The sequence below is a fragment of the Tribolium castaneum genome, chromosome 6 (assembly GCF_031307605.1).
Source record: "Tribolium castaneum strain GA2 chromosome 6, icTriCast1.1, whole genome shotgun sequence".
NCBI lineage: Eukaryota > Metazoa > Arthropoda > Insecta > Coleoptera > Tenebrionidae > Tribolium > Tribolium castaneum.
In genome coordinates this window covers 8,503,585-8,518,951 of record NC_087399.1, presented here as the reverse complement: position 1 = coordinate 8,518,951, position 15,367 = coordinate 8,503,585, and the positions used below count along the sequence as shown (strand labels likewise).

The 15,367-nt window shown below is 37.5% G+C and overlaps 8 protein-coding genes across 11 annotated transcripts; 5 read left to right on the top strand and 3 right to left on the bottom strand.

Annotated features, from left to right (window-relative positions):
- The first annotated feature begins 2 nt into the window (after positions 1–2).
- On the top strand, positions 3–1,683 carry tzn (tenzing norgay). 2 transcript variants are annotated; one of them, XM_967345.4, is made up of 5 exons: positions 3–177; positions 487–602; positions 651–1,103; positions 1,149–1,274; positions 1,330–1,683. In XM_967345.4, the coding sequence occupies exons 1-5, from the start codon at positions 108–110 to the stop codon at positions 1,471–1,473; spliced, it is 909 nt and encodes a 302-aa protein (XP_972438.1). In that variant the 5' UTR covers positions 3–107; the 3' UTR covers positions 1,474–1,683. The 2 variants fall into 2 exon arrangements, with proteins under 2 accessions (XP_972438.1, XP_015837791.1); XM_015982305.2 differs by lacking the exon at positions 3–177 and adding an exon at positions 275–442.
- On the bottom strand, positions 1,667–2,529 carry LOC100141850 (protein SLC31A2). Of its 2 annotated transcripts, XM_015982306.2 has the most exons (4): positions 2,258–2,529; positions 1,989–2,212; positions 1,906–1,940; positions 1,667–1,856 (listed from the first exon to the last, which is right to left on the bottom strand). In XM_015982306.2, exons 1-3 carry the CDS (start codon positions 2,527–2,529, stop codon positions 1,906–1,908), a joined length of 531 nt encoding a protein of 176 aa, XP_015837792.1. In that variant the 3' UTR covers positions 1,667–1,856. The 2 variants fall into 2 exon arrangements, with proteins under 2 accessions (XP_015837792.1, XP_001812325.1); XM_001812273.4 differs by lacking the exon at positions 1,906–1,940.
- Positions 2,530–2,682: 153 nt separating this feature from the next.
- On the bottom strand, positions 2,683–4,458 carry LOC661277 (uncharacterized protein). Its single transcript, XM_967449.4, has 3 exons — positions 4,300–4,458; positions 2,892–4,251; positions 2,683–2,842 (listed from the first exon to the last, which is right to left on the bottom strand). The coding sequence occupies exons 1-3, from the start codon at positions 4,377–4,379 to the stop codon at positions 2,705–2,707; spliced, it is 1,578 nt and encodes a 525-aa protein (XP_972542.1). The 5' UTR covers positions 4,380–4,458; the 3' UTR covers positions 2,683–2,704.
- A 794-nt stretch (positions 4,459–5,252) lies between these two features.
- Positions 5,253–6,401, top strand: LOC103313891 (zinc finger protein 142). The gene has a single exon (XM_008198346.1). It carries the CDS (start codon positions 5,253–5,255, stop codon positions 6,399–6,401), a length of 1,149 nt encoding a protein of 382 aa, XP_008196568.1.
- A 1,165-nt stretch (positions 6,402–7,566) lies between these two features.
- LOC661386 (nucleoside diphosphate kinase 6) lies at positions 7,567–8,418 on the top strand. The gene is made up of 4 exons (XM_064357676.1): positions 7,567–7,650; positions 7,711–7,993; positions 8,040–8,200; positions 8,249–8,418. The coding sequence occupies exons 2-4, from the start codon at positions 7,782–7,784 to the stop codon at positions 8,389–8,391; spliced, it is 516 nt and encodes a 171-aa protein (XP_064213746.1). The 5' UTR covers positions 7,567–7,650; positions 7,711–7,781; the 3' UTR covers positions 8,392–8,418.
- LOC661432 (enkurin domain-containing protein 1) lies at positions 8,335–10,050 on the bottom strand. 2 transcript variants are annotated; one of them, XM_008198281.3, is made up of 3 exons: positions 9,332–10,050; positions 8,606–9,273; positions 8,335–8,556 (listed from the first exon to the last, which is right to left on the bottom strand). In XM_008198281.3, exons 1-3 carry the CDS (start codon positions 9,379–9,381, stop codon positions 8,396–8,398), a joined length of 879 nt encoding a protein of 292 aa, XP_008196503.1. In that variant the 5' UTR covers positions 9,382–10,050; the 3' UTR covers positions 8,335–8,395. The 2 variants fall into 2 exon arrangements, with proteins under 2 accessions (XP_008196503.1, XP_972682.1); XM_967589.4 differs by having other exon boundaries at positions 8,606–9,286; positions 9,332–10,048.
- A 1,435-nt stretch (positions 10,051–11,485) lies between these two features.
- Dhdds (Dehydrodolichyl diphosphate synthase subunit) lies at positions 11,486–12,613 on the top strand. Its single transcript, XM_967629.5, has one exon. The coding sequence runs from the start codon at positions 11,737–11,739 to the stop codon at positions 12,592–12,594; it is 858 nt and encodes a 285-aa protein (XP_972722.1). The 5' UTR covers positions 11,486–11,736; the 3' UTR covers positions 12,595–12,613.
- Positions 12,614–12,620: 7 nt separating this feature from the next.
- UK114 lies at positions 12,621–13,396 on the top strand. Its single transcript, XM_967671.4, has 2 exons — positions 12,621–12,778; positions 12,826–13,396. The coding sequence occupies exons 1-2, from the start codon at positions 12,717–12,719 to the stop codon at positions 13,178–13,180; spliced, it is 417 nt and encodes a 138-aa protein (XP_972764.1). The 5' UTR covers positions 12,621–12,716; the 3' UTR covers positions 13,181–13,396.
- The last annotated feature ends 1,971 nt before the right edge of the window (positions 13,397–15,367 follow it).

Sequence of the window (15,367 nt, the reverse complement as noted above, 5' to 3'; positions counted from 1 at the left end):
GTAAACAATTTTTTAAAAACAAATACCAATTAGAACAACTCGTTATCAGATTGTTAATTCAAGTGGTAATTGTCGTATATTAATGAGAATGATTTGAACTTTCTGAAATGTTTAAACTTGCAAGTAATTATTTACCAAACAGAGTTTTGCAAGGCCTCACAGCTGCATATTTTAGAGGTAGGACATACGTCACACATAACAAAAAATGTTGATTGGACACATATGTCCCCATACGTTTATGTACCTTTATTTTTTGTAAAATAATTCGGAAAAAATTTGTTGTAGTCAGAAGTGAGGTTATCTCATGTTTTTTCAATTAAAAAAAGTTAAAAGGCGATTTAACGACCAATTTATCAGTCGAGACCAACAATAAACGTTTATTTAGTCTTATTTTACTTAATATAAATTGGCCTGAGATGTTTAAAAGCAGCAAAAATTAAATGTGAGGTTATGTCTAAAGGCTTGTCACTATTTTTCTCGTCTCAGTGTCAGCGTTCCGCACCAACGGCTTCTCCAACACCCACAGCAGCCCCTCAAGCGTCCTCCTCGACACAATGAAAGTGGTAATCCTCCCCGCACTGTCCGACAACTACATGTACCTTGTGAGTCACTTAGCCCCATCACACGTCCGTACTAGCCCCCATTTCTAGATCGTGGATGAGAAAACCAAACAAGCGGCAATCGTAGACCCCGTGGCCCCCGACACGGTCCTCGAAGCCGTCGAGAAAGAGGGAGTGAACCTCACCAAAGTCCTCACAACTCACCACCACTGGGACCACGCCGGGGGCAACGAGCAACTCGTCAAAAAATCAAAAAACGCCCTTCAGGTTTTCGGGGGCGACGACCGAATCGGGGCTTTGACAAATCGGGTCAAACACGGGGATAAGTTCTCGATTGGGGACATCAACGTGGAGTGTCTCTCGACTCCGTGTCACACCTCGGGGCACATTTGCTACTACGTGAACGCGGCGGGGGAGCCCCCAGCTGTCTTCACAGGCGACACGCTTTTTGTTGCAGGATGCGGTCGCTTTTTCGAAGGGACAGCTGAGCAAATGCATACAGCCCTTATTGATATTTTGGGGAATTTGCCCGATAATACTCAGGTGCCCCCTTAATAACCCCTGACTGTCTTAATATTGTGGTTGTAGGTGTTTTGTGGGCACGAATATACCGAACAAAATTTGAAATTTGCAAAGCATGTCGAGCCTGATAATCCCGATATTTTGGAAAGGATCGAGTGGGCTGGGGCTAAAAGGGGGCGCCACGAACCAACCGTAATAATTACGAGATTTAAGCTTGGACGGTTTCGGGTCATTAGGGCTGTTTCAGGTCCCGTCAACTATTGCAAATGAGAAGCAAACGAACCCCTTTATGAGAGTGGGGCTCCCTTCGGTGCAAAAACACGCCAAGTGCAATAATTCGATAGAAACCATGAGGACAATCAGGAAGGAAAAGGATTCGTTCAAGGGATAAAAAGGGACTGTGGTTAAATTTAAGATTATTTTGAATCTAGCGGTTACCCGCCTGAAAATTTTCAGGGCGTACCAACCTAAAACATTGAAATTCACTACATTTTGCCAGTATTTAACATTGGGGAATCTAGTGTATTTCACGTTATGGATTGGTATACCAGGGAATTTTAATGGATATTTTAAAAATAATAAACTTAATAAAATAATATAATACGTTTTCTTCAACTTTTACAAAAATTACTTCAATCACAGTTTAATTTTGGGGGTGGCACTCTGCGTGCACGCTAGCTGCCACTTCGTGACAATTTAAAACGGTTGTGGAAGTCCCGGGGACGGCTTCCAAAGCCGGGGTGGACTCCCCATCCTTACTCCCTGGAAGATTTTCTAAAAAAAAATAAAAATGACAATTGTCCAACCACAAAATTGGTTTTACTCAGGAATCAGTGGACTGGGTTTCGGGATCGGGGTCTGAAACGGGTTGGAGCTCAAATTAAGTTTGAACCTTTCATGACTCACCTGGCTCTCCGCATTTTTGCATACACCAGGTATCTCTAATTATCTGGCAATTTTGCAGATTAATTTTCATAAACATTTGGCCGAACACGAAATAACCCAAGCCTCCGCCCACCACAGCTGAGATAAACAACCATCCATTGTACAACATAACAGACAACATCAAAATATAACCTAAGTTTTGTAAAGAGAACCAGAGCCCAATCTCCGAGACGAATAAAAACGTTCTAAAACAAACGTCTTGTTTTTATTCACATTTGTAATAGTACAACCTGTGCATTGGCGTGATTGTGACCCCGGGGGGCGCTTGAGTCCCATCAAGCAGTGTCGAGGTCTCAGTGGGGCAAATCGTTTTCAGTTGCTCCGACCTGAGGATCAGTTCTTTCTGGCGTTGTTTGGCTTGCAGGTAACGGAGAAACTCGAAAGCGAAAGACATGGAGGCCACGCTGAGACACATACCGACAAGGCCCGCGATTGAGTGTGACGACAGCCCCCGGAAGAGGTAGTCGGTAAGTTTGTAGTCCCACCAAAACGACATATGCATGGCGAAACCCGCGTTAGCACATTTTATCAACGGTTTTAAAGAGAAAAATTGAGGTTATGTTCACCACATCAAAATTCAACGATAAGCTTATCAACGCTTATCACTTGAAATTGTTAGTTATGTTATTTGTAGGTAAATGAGAAAAACACGCAATTTACAGTAAGGATTTATTCATTTACAATTTTAATTTTTTCGCGCTCTTTTTATTGGTAGTAGGGGCCGCTTTTCTCTTAATTTGCGAAACCTGGACTTGTTCTTGCAACTGATTGAAAAACTCCTTGGACGACTTTATCCTCTTTCCCTTGTCCTCCATCTGCAACCAAGGAAATAAAATAAAAGCCCTTAACCCAATCAAAACCCACCAAATTAACATTTTTTGCTTTCTTGACTGGTTCCTTCTTATTTTTGGCGTGAATTTTTTGCTTCAATTTCTTTTTTCTCCGTTCCCTTTTTTTATCAGTCGTTGTCCTTTCTTTCACTCCGACGAGATCACCTTTTGGTTTCTTTTGTATTTCTTCAGGTGCCAACAATGTGGCATCACTTACCGCAGTTGGCACCACTTCTTCCACACTAATCGCCGGTAAATTACTGATAATTTTCAAATCGGGAACTGCAGGCTTTGGCGTAAAGTGGAAATTGCTCAAAGCGTCCAATTTCGTGAACAATTTCCTCATCAAAGAGTTAATTTCCTTGTGGAGCTCTGGTTCTTCTTTCTCCCTATCTTCGGGTTCTTGCGCTTGAAGAAACTCCTTCTCGTAGATTTGTGCCAAAGACTCTTTGCTTTTTTCCTGGTCCAAGACGATTTTTTTCTTATAGTCTAACAAATTTTCCACCGGCTTTGCCTTACGTTCCACACTATCAAACACTTTGTCTTTGATTCTTCTTTTTATGATATCCTCCAACTGCATTGTGGTTTGTTCGGTCATTACAGGGGGCGGCCTTGTCGTCATATCAAACTCCACGACCTCCTCAAGGAGCGAATTTTGGGGCCGTTTCTCGGCCGTTATTTCACCCTTTAATTGCCAAGTCTTGTCCTGAATTGCTTCCTCTTCAATTTCTTCGATTTTCTTAGCCAGACGCTTTTGGCGCAATTCGAAAGTCGACGGCTTTTCTTCATTTTGGACGAAGAAGTCTTTGTATTTCGCCGTCTTTGCGTGATCTTCCGAGTCATCGGAATCAGCCTCAAATAAATCAACACTTGCCTCAGATTCAGAATCGTTGCCGGAATCAACACCTTCCTCTTTCTTCTCCTCTTCGCGAAGAAAACGCTCCATTTCGTCCAGTTTGAAGAAATCATCGTCGACGATTGACCGTTTTACGGGTTTGCTCGTTTCGGTCGTCTCGACTTCATCATCAGAGCTCTCCACGTCGTTTAAATCGTTTGATTCATCACCACTGGTGTCAGAATGCTCCGAATTTTCCTCAACTTCACTTCCATCATCGTTTTCTTCAACTTCACTTCCGTCATCGCTAATTCCACTCTTGTCTAGATTTTTAAATAAAAGTCGGCTTTTACCAGCGATTAGTCTGCTAACACAAGTCACACTTTTGGTGGTTAAATTCTCGTTTTGTAACTCGATTTGTTGCCAAATTTGCTCCAAGTCGAAATTTTTTACATTTAATTGTGGCAAAGCGTCCGTTCTGGTGATTTCCTCCGCTTTCGCGTAATCGTAACATTTTTTTAAGCTAGTTTTGATTTTCTCACAAAGAGGGTCACTAATCCTGCAAAAAATTTACACAACTGTTACACAAATTGATAAAATAACTCACTGGAGGAAATTTGTAGGTTTGTGCGTTATCTCCTTAAAATCTGAGAGGCACGTATTGTAAAAATCCGTAGTTTGTACCATTTTTTCCGCATTACAAATTTACAAACACATGTTTTTTAAGGTTATGGTGTGCAACAGAACTACTCGTGTGACCTTCGGTGAGAGTAGTTTATAGTCGAAGTTAAATTTTATGGAAAAATAATTTGCAAGCGTTTGAAATCCTTTTGAAGGCTGTGATCATTTGGCGTGAGCTAACTGATTTAATTAATTTATTATTTGTAATAATTAGCGGTAGTCTTTCCCGAGGGGTGTTTGTCCACCAAGGGCGGTTCCAGGTGGGGGGAACGGGGGTCATGGTCTCGCCCAAACATCAATTTAATTTTTTTTATTGGTAATATAAAAGCGTATCAAACAAACGTTTTTAATGATTCATCAAACGAATTTATAAATAAAATAATGTAAAAACACTTTTAGTACCGGTTTATAGAAGCGTCATTAATTTAATCTACAATTAAATGCGTGATTAACTGGTCACGTGACCACATTCAAACAATTGGACTGGCCCATTCGTGTTGTTAACTTTTAACAACGATTTAAATTTTAACAAAGCATTCAAAAAGTCTTTAGATCAACTCTTGCTGTGCAATTTATATTGACAGATTATGTCTTTTTTTTATTTGATATATTATAGTGATAGATTAGTGACATATAAAAATGCAGAAATTGAATGTATACTTAAGTTTTAATTTAAATGATTGAGAAATGGTGCCAGCTGCAAGCGCAGCAGTTGTCTGGTCGACTGTAATTTCCACAGTCCCACCCCAATTTTTAGTGCACCTTCACCGACTGTCAGTGCATACGAACTACGCTCCATAACCTAACCAATGTCTTGAAATAAAACATTAAAAAATGCGGTTTTAACCCGAATTGTGTACGTTCTTAATGAACTGTGAGATGGGGGACATCGATTTGCACCCCCTTGGCTCCGAAAGATTCCGCAGTTCTCGAAGCCACCCTTTCACAACATCCACCTTTTTCAGCTCAAATTCCAAGAGACGTAGAGTTTTGGAACCGTACAAGTGCATCGACGGCCTCCTCGAACCGTACAAATGCCTCTCGTGTCGTACCTTAACCCCCTTTTTGGCCCAACTGAAGACACATTCCTTGACACAAATCCCCATATATCGACAAAAAAATGAGACAGTGTGCTACGTTTGTGAAAGTTGCAACTTCAAAACTTACTCCCGACTGATTCTCTTGAACCACATTTACTCAAGTCGGTGTAAAGTCACCGATAAAAACTCAGTGTTGATGTTAATGAAACTGGTCGATAAGTCGGGAGAGACGACGATAAAACTCTACTGCTCCGAGGGAATCCCCCGGACGCTGCACCACGTCCAGCGGCCCGCGCGCCAGCCCCCCGGGGTCCCCTCGTTAATCCCGTGCCATTTATGCGAGTTCAAAACGAAAGACAGAAATTACCTCAAAACGCACGTTTTGCGGAGGCATACGCCCCCGGAGGCCATCACGTGGCACCAGTGCGCCATGTGTCTCTACGTGGCGAAATTCAAGGGCGACTTGAACCGTCACATTATACATAAACACACCCCCACGGTCAAAAAAGAAGTGGTTCGGTGCAAGTTTTGCAGGTCGAGGTTTAAGACGCAACAGGGCCTTGAGACACACGTGTCGGAAAGACATTCGTCCAAGGAGGTCGTCACCTGGTACAGGTGCGACGAGTGCCCCCATAAAACCCGGTACAAGGAGCACTTCCGGAGACACAAACGCGAGCAACATGCGCCGGTTGAAGACCAGAAGCAGCTCCTGTGTGAACATTGCGGGTACAAGGCCAAGCAGAAAATACACTTGAAGTTGCACGTGATTCAAAGACATACCGATGATAAAGATATCGAGTGGTACAAGTGCGGGGAATGCGAGTATAAGGCTAAACTTAAGGCGAGTTTGAAGGATCACGTCTTAAGGAAACACGAAACGGGTGATATTAAGTGGTTTAAGTGCGATGACTGCGAGTATAAGACTTTCAAAAGATATTTGTTAAAGACACACGTGAAAAACCATCACAAAGACAAAAATTCCATTTAAACGTTTAGTTTAGATTAAAACATCTAAAATTTTTCTCCTGTTGGTTTTATTTACACACAACCCGAAAAAAATTGCATTCGAGATGAAAAAGTGGGTAACCTGTTGCAAAATGCTGGGGTGTCAAAGTAGTCAAGTATCCGTGACTTCAATCAGTTCTGCCAGGCGATAGTAGGCGGAGCTTTAAAATATTTGAAAATCGAGGCGCCAGCTAGATTTAATATTATTAAATTTTGTAAAATTAATAAGAATCATAGAAAATATTCAAAATATAATAACAAAATGAAAAAACTACAAAACGGTGACATAACAAAATGAAGAGAAACTTTATAAAACTATAAAGTATAATCCTATCTGTTAATCGTTTTCCATGTAATTTTTTAAAATAAATTTGTATGGTTTTATTTAAAAACAATCTGTGTGACTGATGTGAGCAAAAAAAGCTTACTTTGTGTTAGTTGTTATTAAAGCAACACAATAACAAATGAATACTGAGATGCATAACTTACTTTGCAGCAACTACTTAGCAACTTATGCTGTGCAAACTAATGTAGTATTTCATATAGAGGGTGTCTCAAACAAAATTGGCGAATTTCGAGTTGTTTAGAAACAAAATAAAGATTCGGGGCTTCCCCTCAAAGATACATTGGTTTGAAGGTGCATTTCAGGTACACTTTGAATTACCTTTATTTCAAGTACAGGATAAAACTTTTAGGGCCGGTTTATAAAAAGCTTCATCAAATTTTAATTTATTTTTAAAAGTTAACAACCGAATAGACCAATGAAATTGGCGCAATTTGATATCACGTGACCAGTTAATCACGCATTTAATTGTGAATTAAATTAATGAAGCTTATATAAACCCGTCCTTTGTTTTTATTGTTGGTTATGGTATTGATGACTGTGGAAAATAATAATGCAAACAATTTCTCGAAAAATTAGCTTTATTTTGGAATAAAAAATCTTAAAATTTTGCAATTTGCGTTTCATTAAAAAACATACAAGGTTTACGGAAGCGTCATTAATTTAATTCGCAATTAAATGTGTGAATAACTGATCACGTGACTAAATTGAACAAATGTGATTTTTTTTATTTTCCTCAATTTTTTTCGACGACAGCTCTATTTTTGGAATTTTCTAGTTATTTTTTTCATCATGTTGGCTATGTTTTTAGTGTGATTTTCCTGATTCGTTTATGGGGGTTTCCCAAATTTGTTGAACTCACTTGAATGAAATAAATGAATTATAAATGGTAAAACAAACGAAATTACGTTTTTTTGTGTAAAAATTAGGTTCATTATCATTTTATCAGTAAAAACCTGTGACCTTAGTGGTATTACATAACCTCAAAAGTCGCGCGTTTTGTATCACAGTTGTGATACAATGAACCGTCTCGAACTCACGTTTGCAATTTTGAAACCTCACGTCATAAAACAGCCCCTTGCTGTTGAAAAAATACGAAATATAATCCTAACCTCGAACTTCAAAGTGGTCAAATCAAAAAGACACACAATTCAGCTTCACGAAGCCGAATCGTTTTACCACGAACACAAAACCAAATTCTTCTACAAACGCTTAGTTACGTTCATGACCAGGTAAAGGCCCAGTTGGCTAAAATCAGAACTAAGGGGGTTCCCCTAGTGGCCCGTCCGATTTTTATATTCTAGCCCGGGAAGATGCGATCAAAACGTGGCGCCAACTCATGGGCCCCACTAAAGTATTCAAGACACAATTCGAGGCCCCCGACTCGATTCGGGGCCAATTCGGGCTCTCGGACACCAGAAACGCGACACATGGCTCAGGTTCGATTATTTTTATTTTAACAAATCACCGATAATAAATAATTTCAGACTCACCCGAGTCGGTAAAGAAGGAAATCGGCCTGTTCTTCCCCCACTTCGACATCGAACAGTGGTACAAACTTGACGAGCCCAAATTTAGACTAAACCAAACTGAATTTATTAAAGAGAATTTTGTACACATAATAAAATAAACAATCACGCATCAGCTTTAACAAACACTTTGGGTTTTTGGAAAATTTTAATCACTTCGTCGATTCGTTTCAACTCGTCCTCTATTTCCATTTTGCGTTTTCGCTTCTTGAGGGTGTCATTACTGACAGGCATTGAGTTCAATTCCTTAATCAAGGCGGCATAATCTGCAAAAAAAAAACGATAAAACAAACACAATTTGGGGGAAATACCCACTTTCACGAGCCACCCTTAAGTACTCTCTCCTCTCATCATCAGGCAATAAAACCAGACCGGAAATATTTTCTTCAAACACACCGGACTTTTCGTCCTTGGCCAATTTTTTCGTCTCTTTGAGGTATCTCGGGACTACGCCCTTTTGATACTCGGGGGGCGCTTTCGTCGGGTCCGGAGACTCCTCCCGCTTTTGTTTACTCACTTTAATGTTTTTAATATTTTGCTTGATGTAATTCTGCTTGTCTTCTAAGTCTAGTTTTTGCATGCTTTTGGCCAAGGGGGCGTCGCCTTGCTCGCGCCCCCGATGCGATAATTTCACCTTCGCGACCGCCGGACTTGGGTATTTCAGTGGACCTGTTTCGTACATTTTGGGCACATCTTCAGGCCGTTCGGTCTGCACGCCCCGTGTTGTGGTCTTCTCCGGGCTCAATTTTTTCCCGAAGAAGAGGGCCCTTGGGGGCCTTGTCACTTCGTTGAAAGAGTGGGGCCTTGCGGCCAACTGGTCTTTGGACAGTCGTTTTCGCGACGTTATGTTCGAGTAGACTCTGGGGGCCACGTGTTTGAATTTATTGGGTTTGATTTCTTGCGATTGCGAGGCAATTTTGGATTCTTTGATAAATCCCTGGATTTCCTTCAACTGCTTGATGTTCTCACGCACGAAGTTTCGCCTATGAACAGGTTCTGGAAATTGAAATAAAGGGGGCTGTTGAAGGACGCTAGACTTACTTGGCTCGGGGAATACGCCCCGCAAAGTTGTAGTATTCATATTGTCTCATGAGATGGGTTTTTGACCAAATTCTAACGCTACACAATTTTTAACATAAACGTCATTTTTTTCCGAAAAACGGCCGACAGGGTTTTGTTTCAGGGCGGCAACGTAACACTGGGGTAATTTTAGACATTTAAATTATTTGTTTTTATCGACTTCAGGGGGTAACAATAAATTAATTAGAGCTCGGAAACTCTGTAAACGACCACGATAGGCGGAGCCAATGCGTACTTCATCGAGTGGGGAGATTGAGCAGTGGCGTAGCAAAAAACTATTCTATGATCAAGAAGGGTTTGAGATTCATAATTTGTAGTAGTTAAAATTTCCTCTATTCAATAATTGCAAGATGAAATAGTAAAAATCATATCTAATGCTAATACACGTTGATTTCCTAGAAATACAAAGCAGAGAGGTCGAATAAATAAAAATACACAATGAGTAACGAGTAAAAACGCGTTTATTGCAAAAAATGTTTCTACTGGTATCTTTACTATAACTGGTAATATTGAAATGTTAAATTTTAAGACGAATTCCCTACACATGTAAGTACACGCCACGCCACTGTTTTCTGCCAACACCCCTAATTTAAAGATTGGACTCGTCCGAGACGAGTTTTCGTCTCTGCGCACTCCTACCACCGTGGACGATCTGTCATTTCGCGGACTCTACGAGTAGTTCAAATGTCAAACACAAACATTTGATTTGAAACAGAAAGTGGCTAGAGTTACGCCACCGTTTATCGTTATTAGAAAAGTTCACTCACCGTACAAGTCATACACAGAAACGCGCAAAAAAGAACCGGTCAGTATAAAAAGTAAAATGAGAGAACCGTAAATTATTATTAACGCGGATCAACATAACAATAAATGCACAGAAACGTAATCATTAGAAACGCACATTGAGAGAAAATTATCAAGACAGAATGTGTCAATTATTTTTTTAAATAAGATTGATAAAATTGTAAAATAGTTATTAACTTATTAATGATAATTCTTTTATTGGAAGTATAAATTACATTAGCTATTATTCTTTTAGAGTGCATAAATAAGTTTATATTAGTTAATTTTGAGAGAAAATGCGACGTTGCCGTTTTTATAGTTTTGAAACAGCTAATAAATTGTTACACTGTGCAAGAAAACATTTTACTGTCGGAGCTTATTTCCGAATTGGAAACTTATTAAATGGAGAATAAATGGTGTTTAAATGCTTGTCATTAATTAATTCTACAAAACGACATTTCTGATAATACATGGAAAATTCACAGACGACTAGATGAGAATAATTGAAAAACATATTGTACTATTTTGTACTACAGTTTGTACTATAATGACAAAATATAACAGTAAATCCTGAAAACTCAAATGTAAAACAAACTATAAAATGTTTATTTATTTCATTTTTAGCTATTTTATTGTAGACTAATAAGACCGATTACATTTTAGAATGTTTTTTTATGATCCTTTTTAAAAAATATAGCGATTAAACTATGGTTACATGATTCTATCAAAAATATATAGGAAATAACTTATAGAAAAAAAAGACCCCATTATAGCAAGTACCATTCGTCAAAATTATAATGAAAATATTAATAATATGTGTTACTAATAATGACATTTGTTGATTTTAGTAATGATTTCGATAGCTTGTTTTGAAATTGTAAGAAGAAAATAAAAAAATTATTAATCAGTATTTTATTTGTTTTAGATATTATGCTATTGTGATAAAAATGGCATCAGACCAAATTTTTTATATTTACAAGTCACTTTTTAATTTTTATTCACAATTTCCATTTTTATTTTAAATTTTTTAATTTATTTTATAAATATAATTGTAAATATGAATATAAATATAAAATATAATTATAAATAAATAAATAATAATTTTTTTTTGGATCAATACTGTTCTGTTTTTAATATTTTTGTTTATGATGTCTCTAGATTTGACAGATTCTGCCTGTGAATGTTTCTGGAGATAGACTCTTTTGTCAGTGTTTTCTGTTGATGACTTCTAGACGTGATTTACAATAATACTACAATAATCACACAAAAAATCAAAACATACAGAAACATCAATTTTCTTGTGTCACGCGCTATTGTGTAATAATTATTAGTCTATTTTTTCTAATAAATAATCGGAATTTTGGCAGTTTGTTATCACGTGACCGGTGGCTAGAGTTACATAACATGGGCCACAATTTCGTCAAAATCATTAAAATTATCAACGGAAAGTGTAAAAATTGTTAAAAACAAGTATTTCGTAATATATTAAGTCGTAAATGACCCCCTGCGAATCGCTGATTAAGAAGGTCAGGTCAATCCGTAGTCACTTCCGACCACCTGTCACCCTTTGAGGTTATATTGTCATGTCGTGGATTGTGAGCTCCTCCCTGACTTATTTCCAGCGTTTTTGCGTGAATGTGATAAAATGCGGTCCCATTCCGCGGCACATCGCCTTCATAATGGACGGCAACCGGCGCTACGCCACCAAAACCAAAGTCGAAAAGGCCGAAGGCCACATCAAAGGTTTCGATAAACTGGCGGAGACCCTGCAATGGTGTCTCGAATTGGGGGTCAAGGAAGTGACCGTCTACGCCTTCAGTATCGAGAATTTTAAGCGGAGTCGCGAGGAAGTCGATACTTTGATGAAACTAGCGACGGAAAAGTTCCGACAATTGCTGGACGAAAAAGAGAAGATTATGAGCGAGGGGGTGTGCATTCGGATTATTGGCAACTTGGGGCTGCTTTCCCCCGAGTTGCGGAAACTAGTAGCGGAAGCTGAGTTAATGACGAAGGACAACAACAAGGCGTTTCTCAACGTGGCTTTTTCGTACACTTCTAGGGACGAAATTTTTAATACGGTGCAAAGTATAGTCAAGGGGGTGCAAGACGAGGCGTTGGACGTGGAGGACATTGACGAAGACTTGATCTCGGGGGCCCTGTATACGAGTTGTAGCCCTGACCCCGACCTGATAGTGCGCACTTCAGGGGAAGTGCGATTCAGTGATTTCCTCTTGTGGCAAATTTCAAACAGTTTTATCAGTTTTACAAAAGTTTTGTGGCCGGAATTTTGCATTTGGCACTTGCTGGCGTGCATTTTTTACTACCAAAGGTCTTACAACGACTTACAACAAAAAAAAGCCCGTGTGACAAGCGAGCGGGCCCAGAAGTTTTTACACCAATTGCAACAGCAAAAAATTACGCAACTGAAAAGTTACACATGAATAAATTATTTCGTTATTATTTAATAGTTTCATTTCCACGTGACTAATTATCTCAAATATAATATAAACAAACCGATAATAAGCCGTCTCGTGTCAGTCGCTCGCTAGACTTTGAACCGAAAATGTCTGTCATCCGCAAAATAATCAGCACGAACAAGGCCCCAAAACCGGTGGCCCCTTACAAGTAAGTTAAATTATTAAAGTCAGGGAAAAATTAACACAAAATTCCAGCCAGGCCGTCCTCTTGGATAAAACCTTGTACGTGTCGGGGGTTTTGGGGTTGAATAAAGACACCATGAAGCTGGTGGATGGGGGCGCGGGGGCTGAGGCCCGCCAAGCCTTGCAATCCCTCGGCCACATCCTGGAAGAAGCCGGTTCTTCCTTCGAAAAGGTGGCAAAAACCACAATCTTCCTCAATAACATTGATGATTTCGGGGCTGTTAACGACGTTTACAAAGACTTCTTTACCAAGAATCACCCAGCGAGGTCTACTTTCCAGGTCGGCAAATTGCCAATGGGGGCCAAAGTCGAGATCGAAGTCATCGCAGCCGTGGGGGATGTCACACAAATACCATCTAAAATCTAATCTTTTTTATCATTTTAATCACATTCATTAAAATAAAATTCTTCTTCGTTTGTAATTGTTTATTTTCGTTACCATAGTGACGCCCGATGTTGGGCGCTCAATTTAAATAATTTCGGCGGAGTTTTTCAATAATTGTTTTTTTTCGTCAACTTGACCGATTATAAAAGATTGTTAACAAAATGCAATAAATAGGTTTCAATAAAAAAATTAATATTTCGATCGTTTTTTCTTTCCTATTCCAGTTCCTGTCCATTTACAACTTATGCAACACATAATACAGTGTTATTTTTAAGGAGTTGAGCCGCAACTATTTCGAGAAACGCTTAGGTAAAGTTTCTGTAAAACGCCTTAATTAATCAAAAAGATTTGATCGCGTAAAGCGGGTGAACAATAATTTGATGTTTTATCTTTCGAAAGAAAATATAATTTTCATAATATAATTATTAAATAAAAAAAAATAATTTGCGGTAATTTCAAACTAAAAAAAAACAATGATTTGTTAAAGTGCATTGTTCAGTGACTATATCAAATTAAATAAATAAAAAAATATACGTTATTAAAACTGTTCTAAGGTTCTAATGTGTTTTTTTATAAAGGCAATAGCAATAACGCCAATAGATTGTGAAGGCCGTCACAATCTTATCTTTCTTTATCATTTATGCACAGAGTTTAAGAAATGTATTGGTCAAACCTTCTCATATAAATTTTTAATAGGTAGAAGTACACATTTTTTCTCAGCTTTGACAGGAGGTTATTGAATGAATGGCGGTAAAAAAAATTATCTTCATGTGTGCTTTTTCTTTTTATCTATTGCAAAATTATACTTATCACGTAATAAGGGGAGCGGTTTTGCTATAGTTACTTATTTTTGACCTACATTTTTTAATTGCAAAAATAAAGTTTGTATTTATTTTGCATTGACAAACGCCAAGTTAATCACGAATTAAATTTTAATTACGATTAAAACATTCTGCAAACGGACCATTAATGTTACGTTGGAAAATAAAAATGTGTTATTGCTTTTGTATTATTTCTATTAAATTATATGAAAATTTTAATAAAACTTATGGCATCTGTTTTCGCAACATTTAATTACAATAGAATTTAAATTTCTGATTAATTTAATATTTGTCCATGCAAAATAAATGACAACTAAATTTAAATTGGTTTCGTTTTCAATTGAAGTTTAATTCATCTTCAGTAAATCGACCGTCTTTATGGGCAACAAATAATTACGTTACTTAATTTACTTAAAAAGCTAACATTTTTAATTTGTTTATTAATTTACACATTTCAAATATCTTTGATGTTATAAAAGCAAAAACTCAAAATCTTGCTTCTGAGCAGATGATACGTCCGAATAAATGTTTATTGTTTTTTATTACCCAAAAGTTTTGTTGCTGCTGTTTGAGTTCAGTCCCTTGTTAGCCGGTTGTGTTTATAAGGGTGACATTCTTTATGATCGTGACTGTACTCTATACTCAAAAGTTCTAAAAATCAGCAATCGTAAGAGAAGCTTAGAGAAAAGAGAGTGACATATTTTCGGGTTCGTTTATTAAGAAGATAAATTTGGTCAAAACAACATTTCGTTATCGTCTTTTGTTTTCGATTTATAAACTATCTTAAAAAATTCATATCTTTCTTCGTATAAAAGATATACATTTGAAACAAAAACATTATTTAAGCACTTTTTTACAGAGAATTTAATAATGCTATTAGCGGTGTTTTAATCATTCGTTTAGCTGTAATAACAAAAAGTTGTATTTGTTTAAATAGGAATCTTAGTTGGCTATGACATTTTCGAAATGTTTAATTTTTTCTGATTATTTATGTCTATTTGAGTAATACAATATTTTTAAATAGCTAAAAAAATATAACAGTTTGCTTCTTTTTTATAGTAGGCCATGAAAAATGTTTGGATTTTCAAATAAACTTATGAAAAATGTATTACCTAACAAGTATTTATAATTTACTGATTTTTTTATTACTAATTAATTCAAAAACAGCATAATAAATTATTATCACATCAAATTTTTGCGATTAATATAACATTTTATTTTACAAAAATTGTGAATCCAAACTCCAAAATCAACTCCCATATGCGGTGAAAAAATACATAATATTATCAACGTCGCCTCCATTTTTTCGTTTTAAATTTTTTGCACATTTTTTATGTAATTAAAATCT

Coding starts and splice junctions, on each gene's coding strand:
- tzn (XM_967345.4), top strand. CDS start 108: ATGTTTAAACTTGCAAGTAATTATTTACCAAACAGAGTTTTGCAAGGC. Junction 178..486: donor CACAGCTGCATATTTTAGAG/GTAGGACATACG, acceptor TTCTCGTCTCAG/TGTCAGCGTTCCGCACCAAC. Junction 1,275..1,329: donor GGGGGCGCCACGAACCAACC/GTAATAATTACG, acceptor GGGCTGTTTCAG/GTCCCGTCAACTATTGCAAA.
- LOC100141850 (XM_001812273.4), bottom strand. CDS start 2,529: ATGCATATGTCGTTTTGGTGGGACTACAAACTTACCGACTACCTCTTC. Junction 2,213..2,257: donor ACAATCACGCCAATGCACAG/GTTGTACTATTA, acceptor CGTTTGTTTTAG/AACGTTTTTATTCGTCTCGG. Junction 1,857..1,988: donor GCAAAAATGCGGAGAGCCAG/GTGAGTCATGAA, acceptor ATTTTTTTTTAG/AAAATCTTCCAGGGAGTAAG.
- LOC661277 (XM_967449.4), bottom strand. CDS start 4,379: ATGGTACAAACTACGGATTTTTACAATACGTGCCTCTCAGATTTTAAG. Junction 4,252..4,299: donor AAACCTACAAATTTCCTCCA/GTGAGTTATTTT, acceptor AATTTTTTGCAG/GATTAGTGACCCTCTTTGTG. Junction 2,843..2,891: donor AAGCAAAAAATGTTAATTTG/GTGGGTTTTGAT, acceptor CCTTGGTTGCAG/ATGGAGGACAAGGGAAAGAG.
- LOC103313891 (XM_008198346.1), top strand. CDS start 5,253: ATGGGGGACATCGATTTGCACCCCCTTGGCTCCGAAAGATTCCGCAGT.
- LOC661386 (XM_064357676.1), top strand. CDS start 7,782: ATGAACCGTCTCGAACTCACGTTTGCAATTTTGAAACCTCACGTCATA. Junction 7,994..8,039: donor TTAGTTACGTTCATGACCAG/GTAAAGGCCCAG, acceptor GGGTTCCCCTAG/TGGCCCGTCCGATTTTTATA. Junction 8,201..8,248: donor AAACGCGACACATGGCTCAG/GTTCGATTATTT, acceptor AAATAATTTCAG/ACTCACCCGAGTCGGTAAAG.
- LOC661432 (XM_967589.4), bottom strand. CDS start 9,371: ATGAATACTACAACTTTGCGGGGCGTATTCCCCGAGCCAA. Junction 9,287..9,331: donor GGGCGTATTCCCCGAGCCAA/GTAAGTCTAGCG, acceptor TTCAATTTCCAG/AACCTGTTCATAGGCGAAAC. Junction 8,557..8,605: donor CTTAAGGGTGGCTCGTGAAA/GTGGGTATTTCC, acceptor TTTTTTTTGCAG/ATTATGCCGCCTTGATTAAG.
- Dhdds (XM_967629.5), top strand. CDS start 11,737: ATGTCGTGGATTGTGAGCTCCTCCCTGACTTATTTCCAGCGTTTTTGC.
- UK114 (XM_967671.4), top strand. CDS start 12,717: ATGTCTGTCATCCGCAAAATAATCAGCACGAACAAGGCCCCAAAACCG. Junction 12,779..12,825: donor AAACCGGTGGCCCCTTACAA/GTAAGTTAAATT, acceptor ACAAAATTCCAG/CCAGGCCGTCCTCTTGGATA.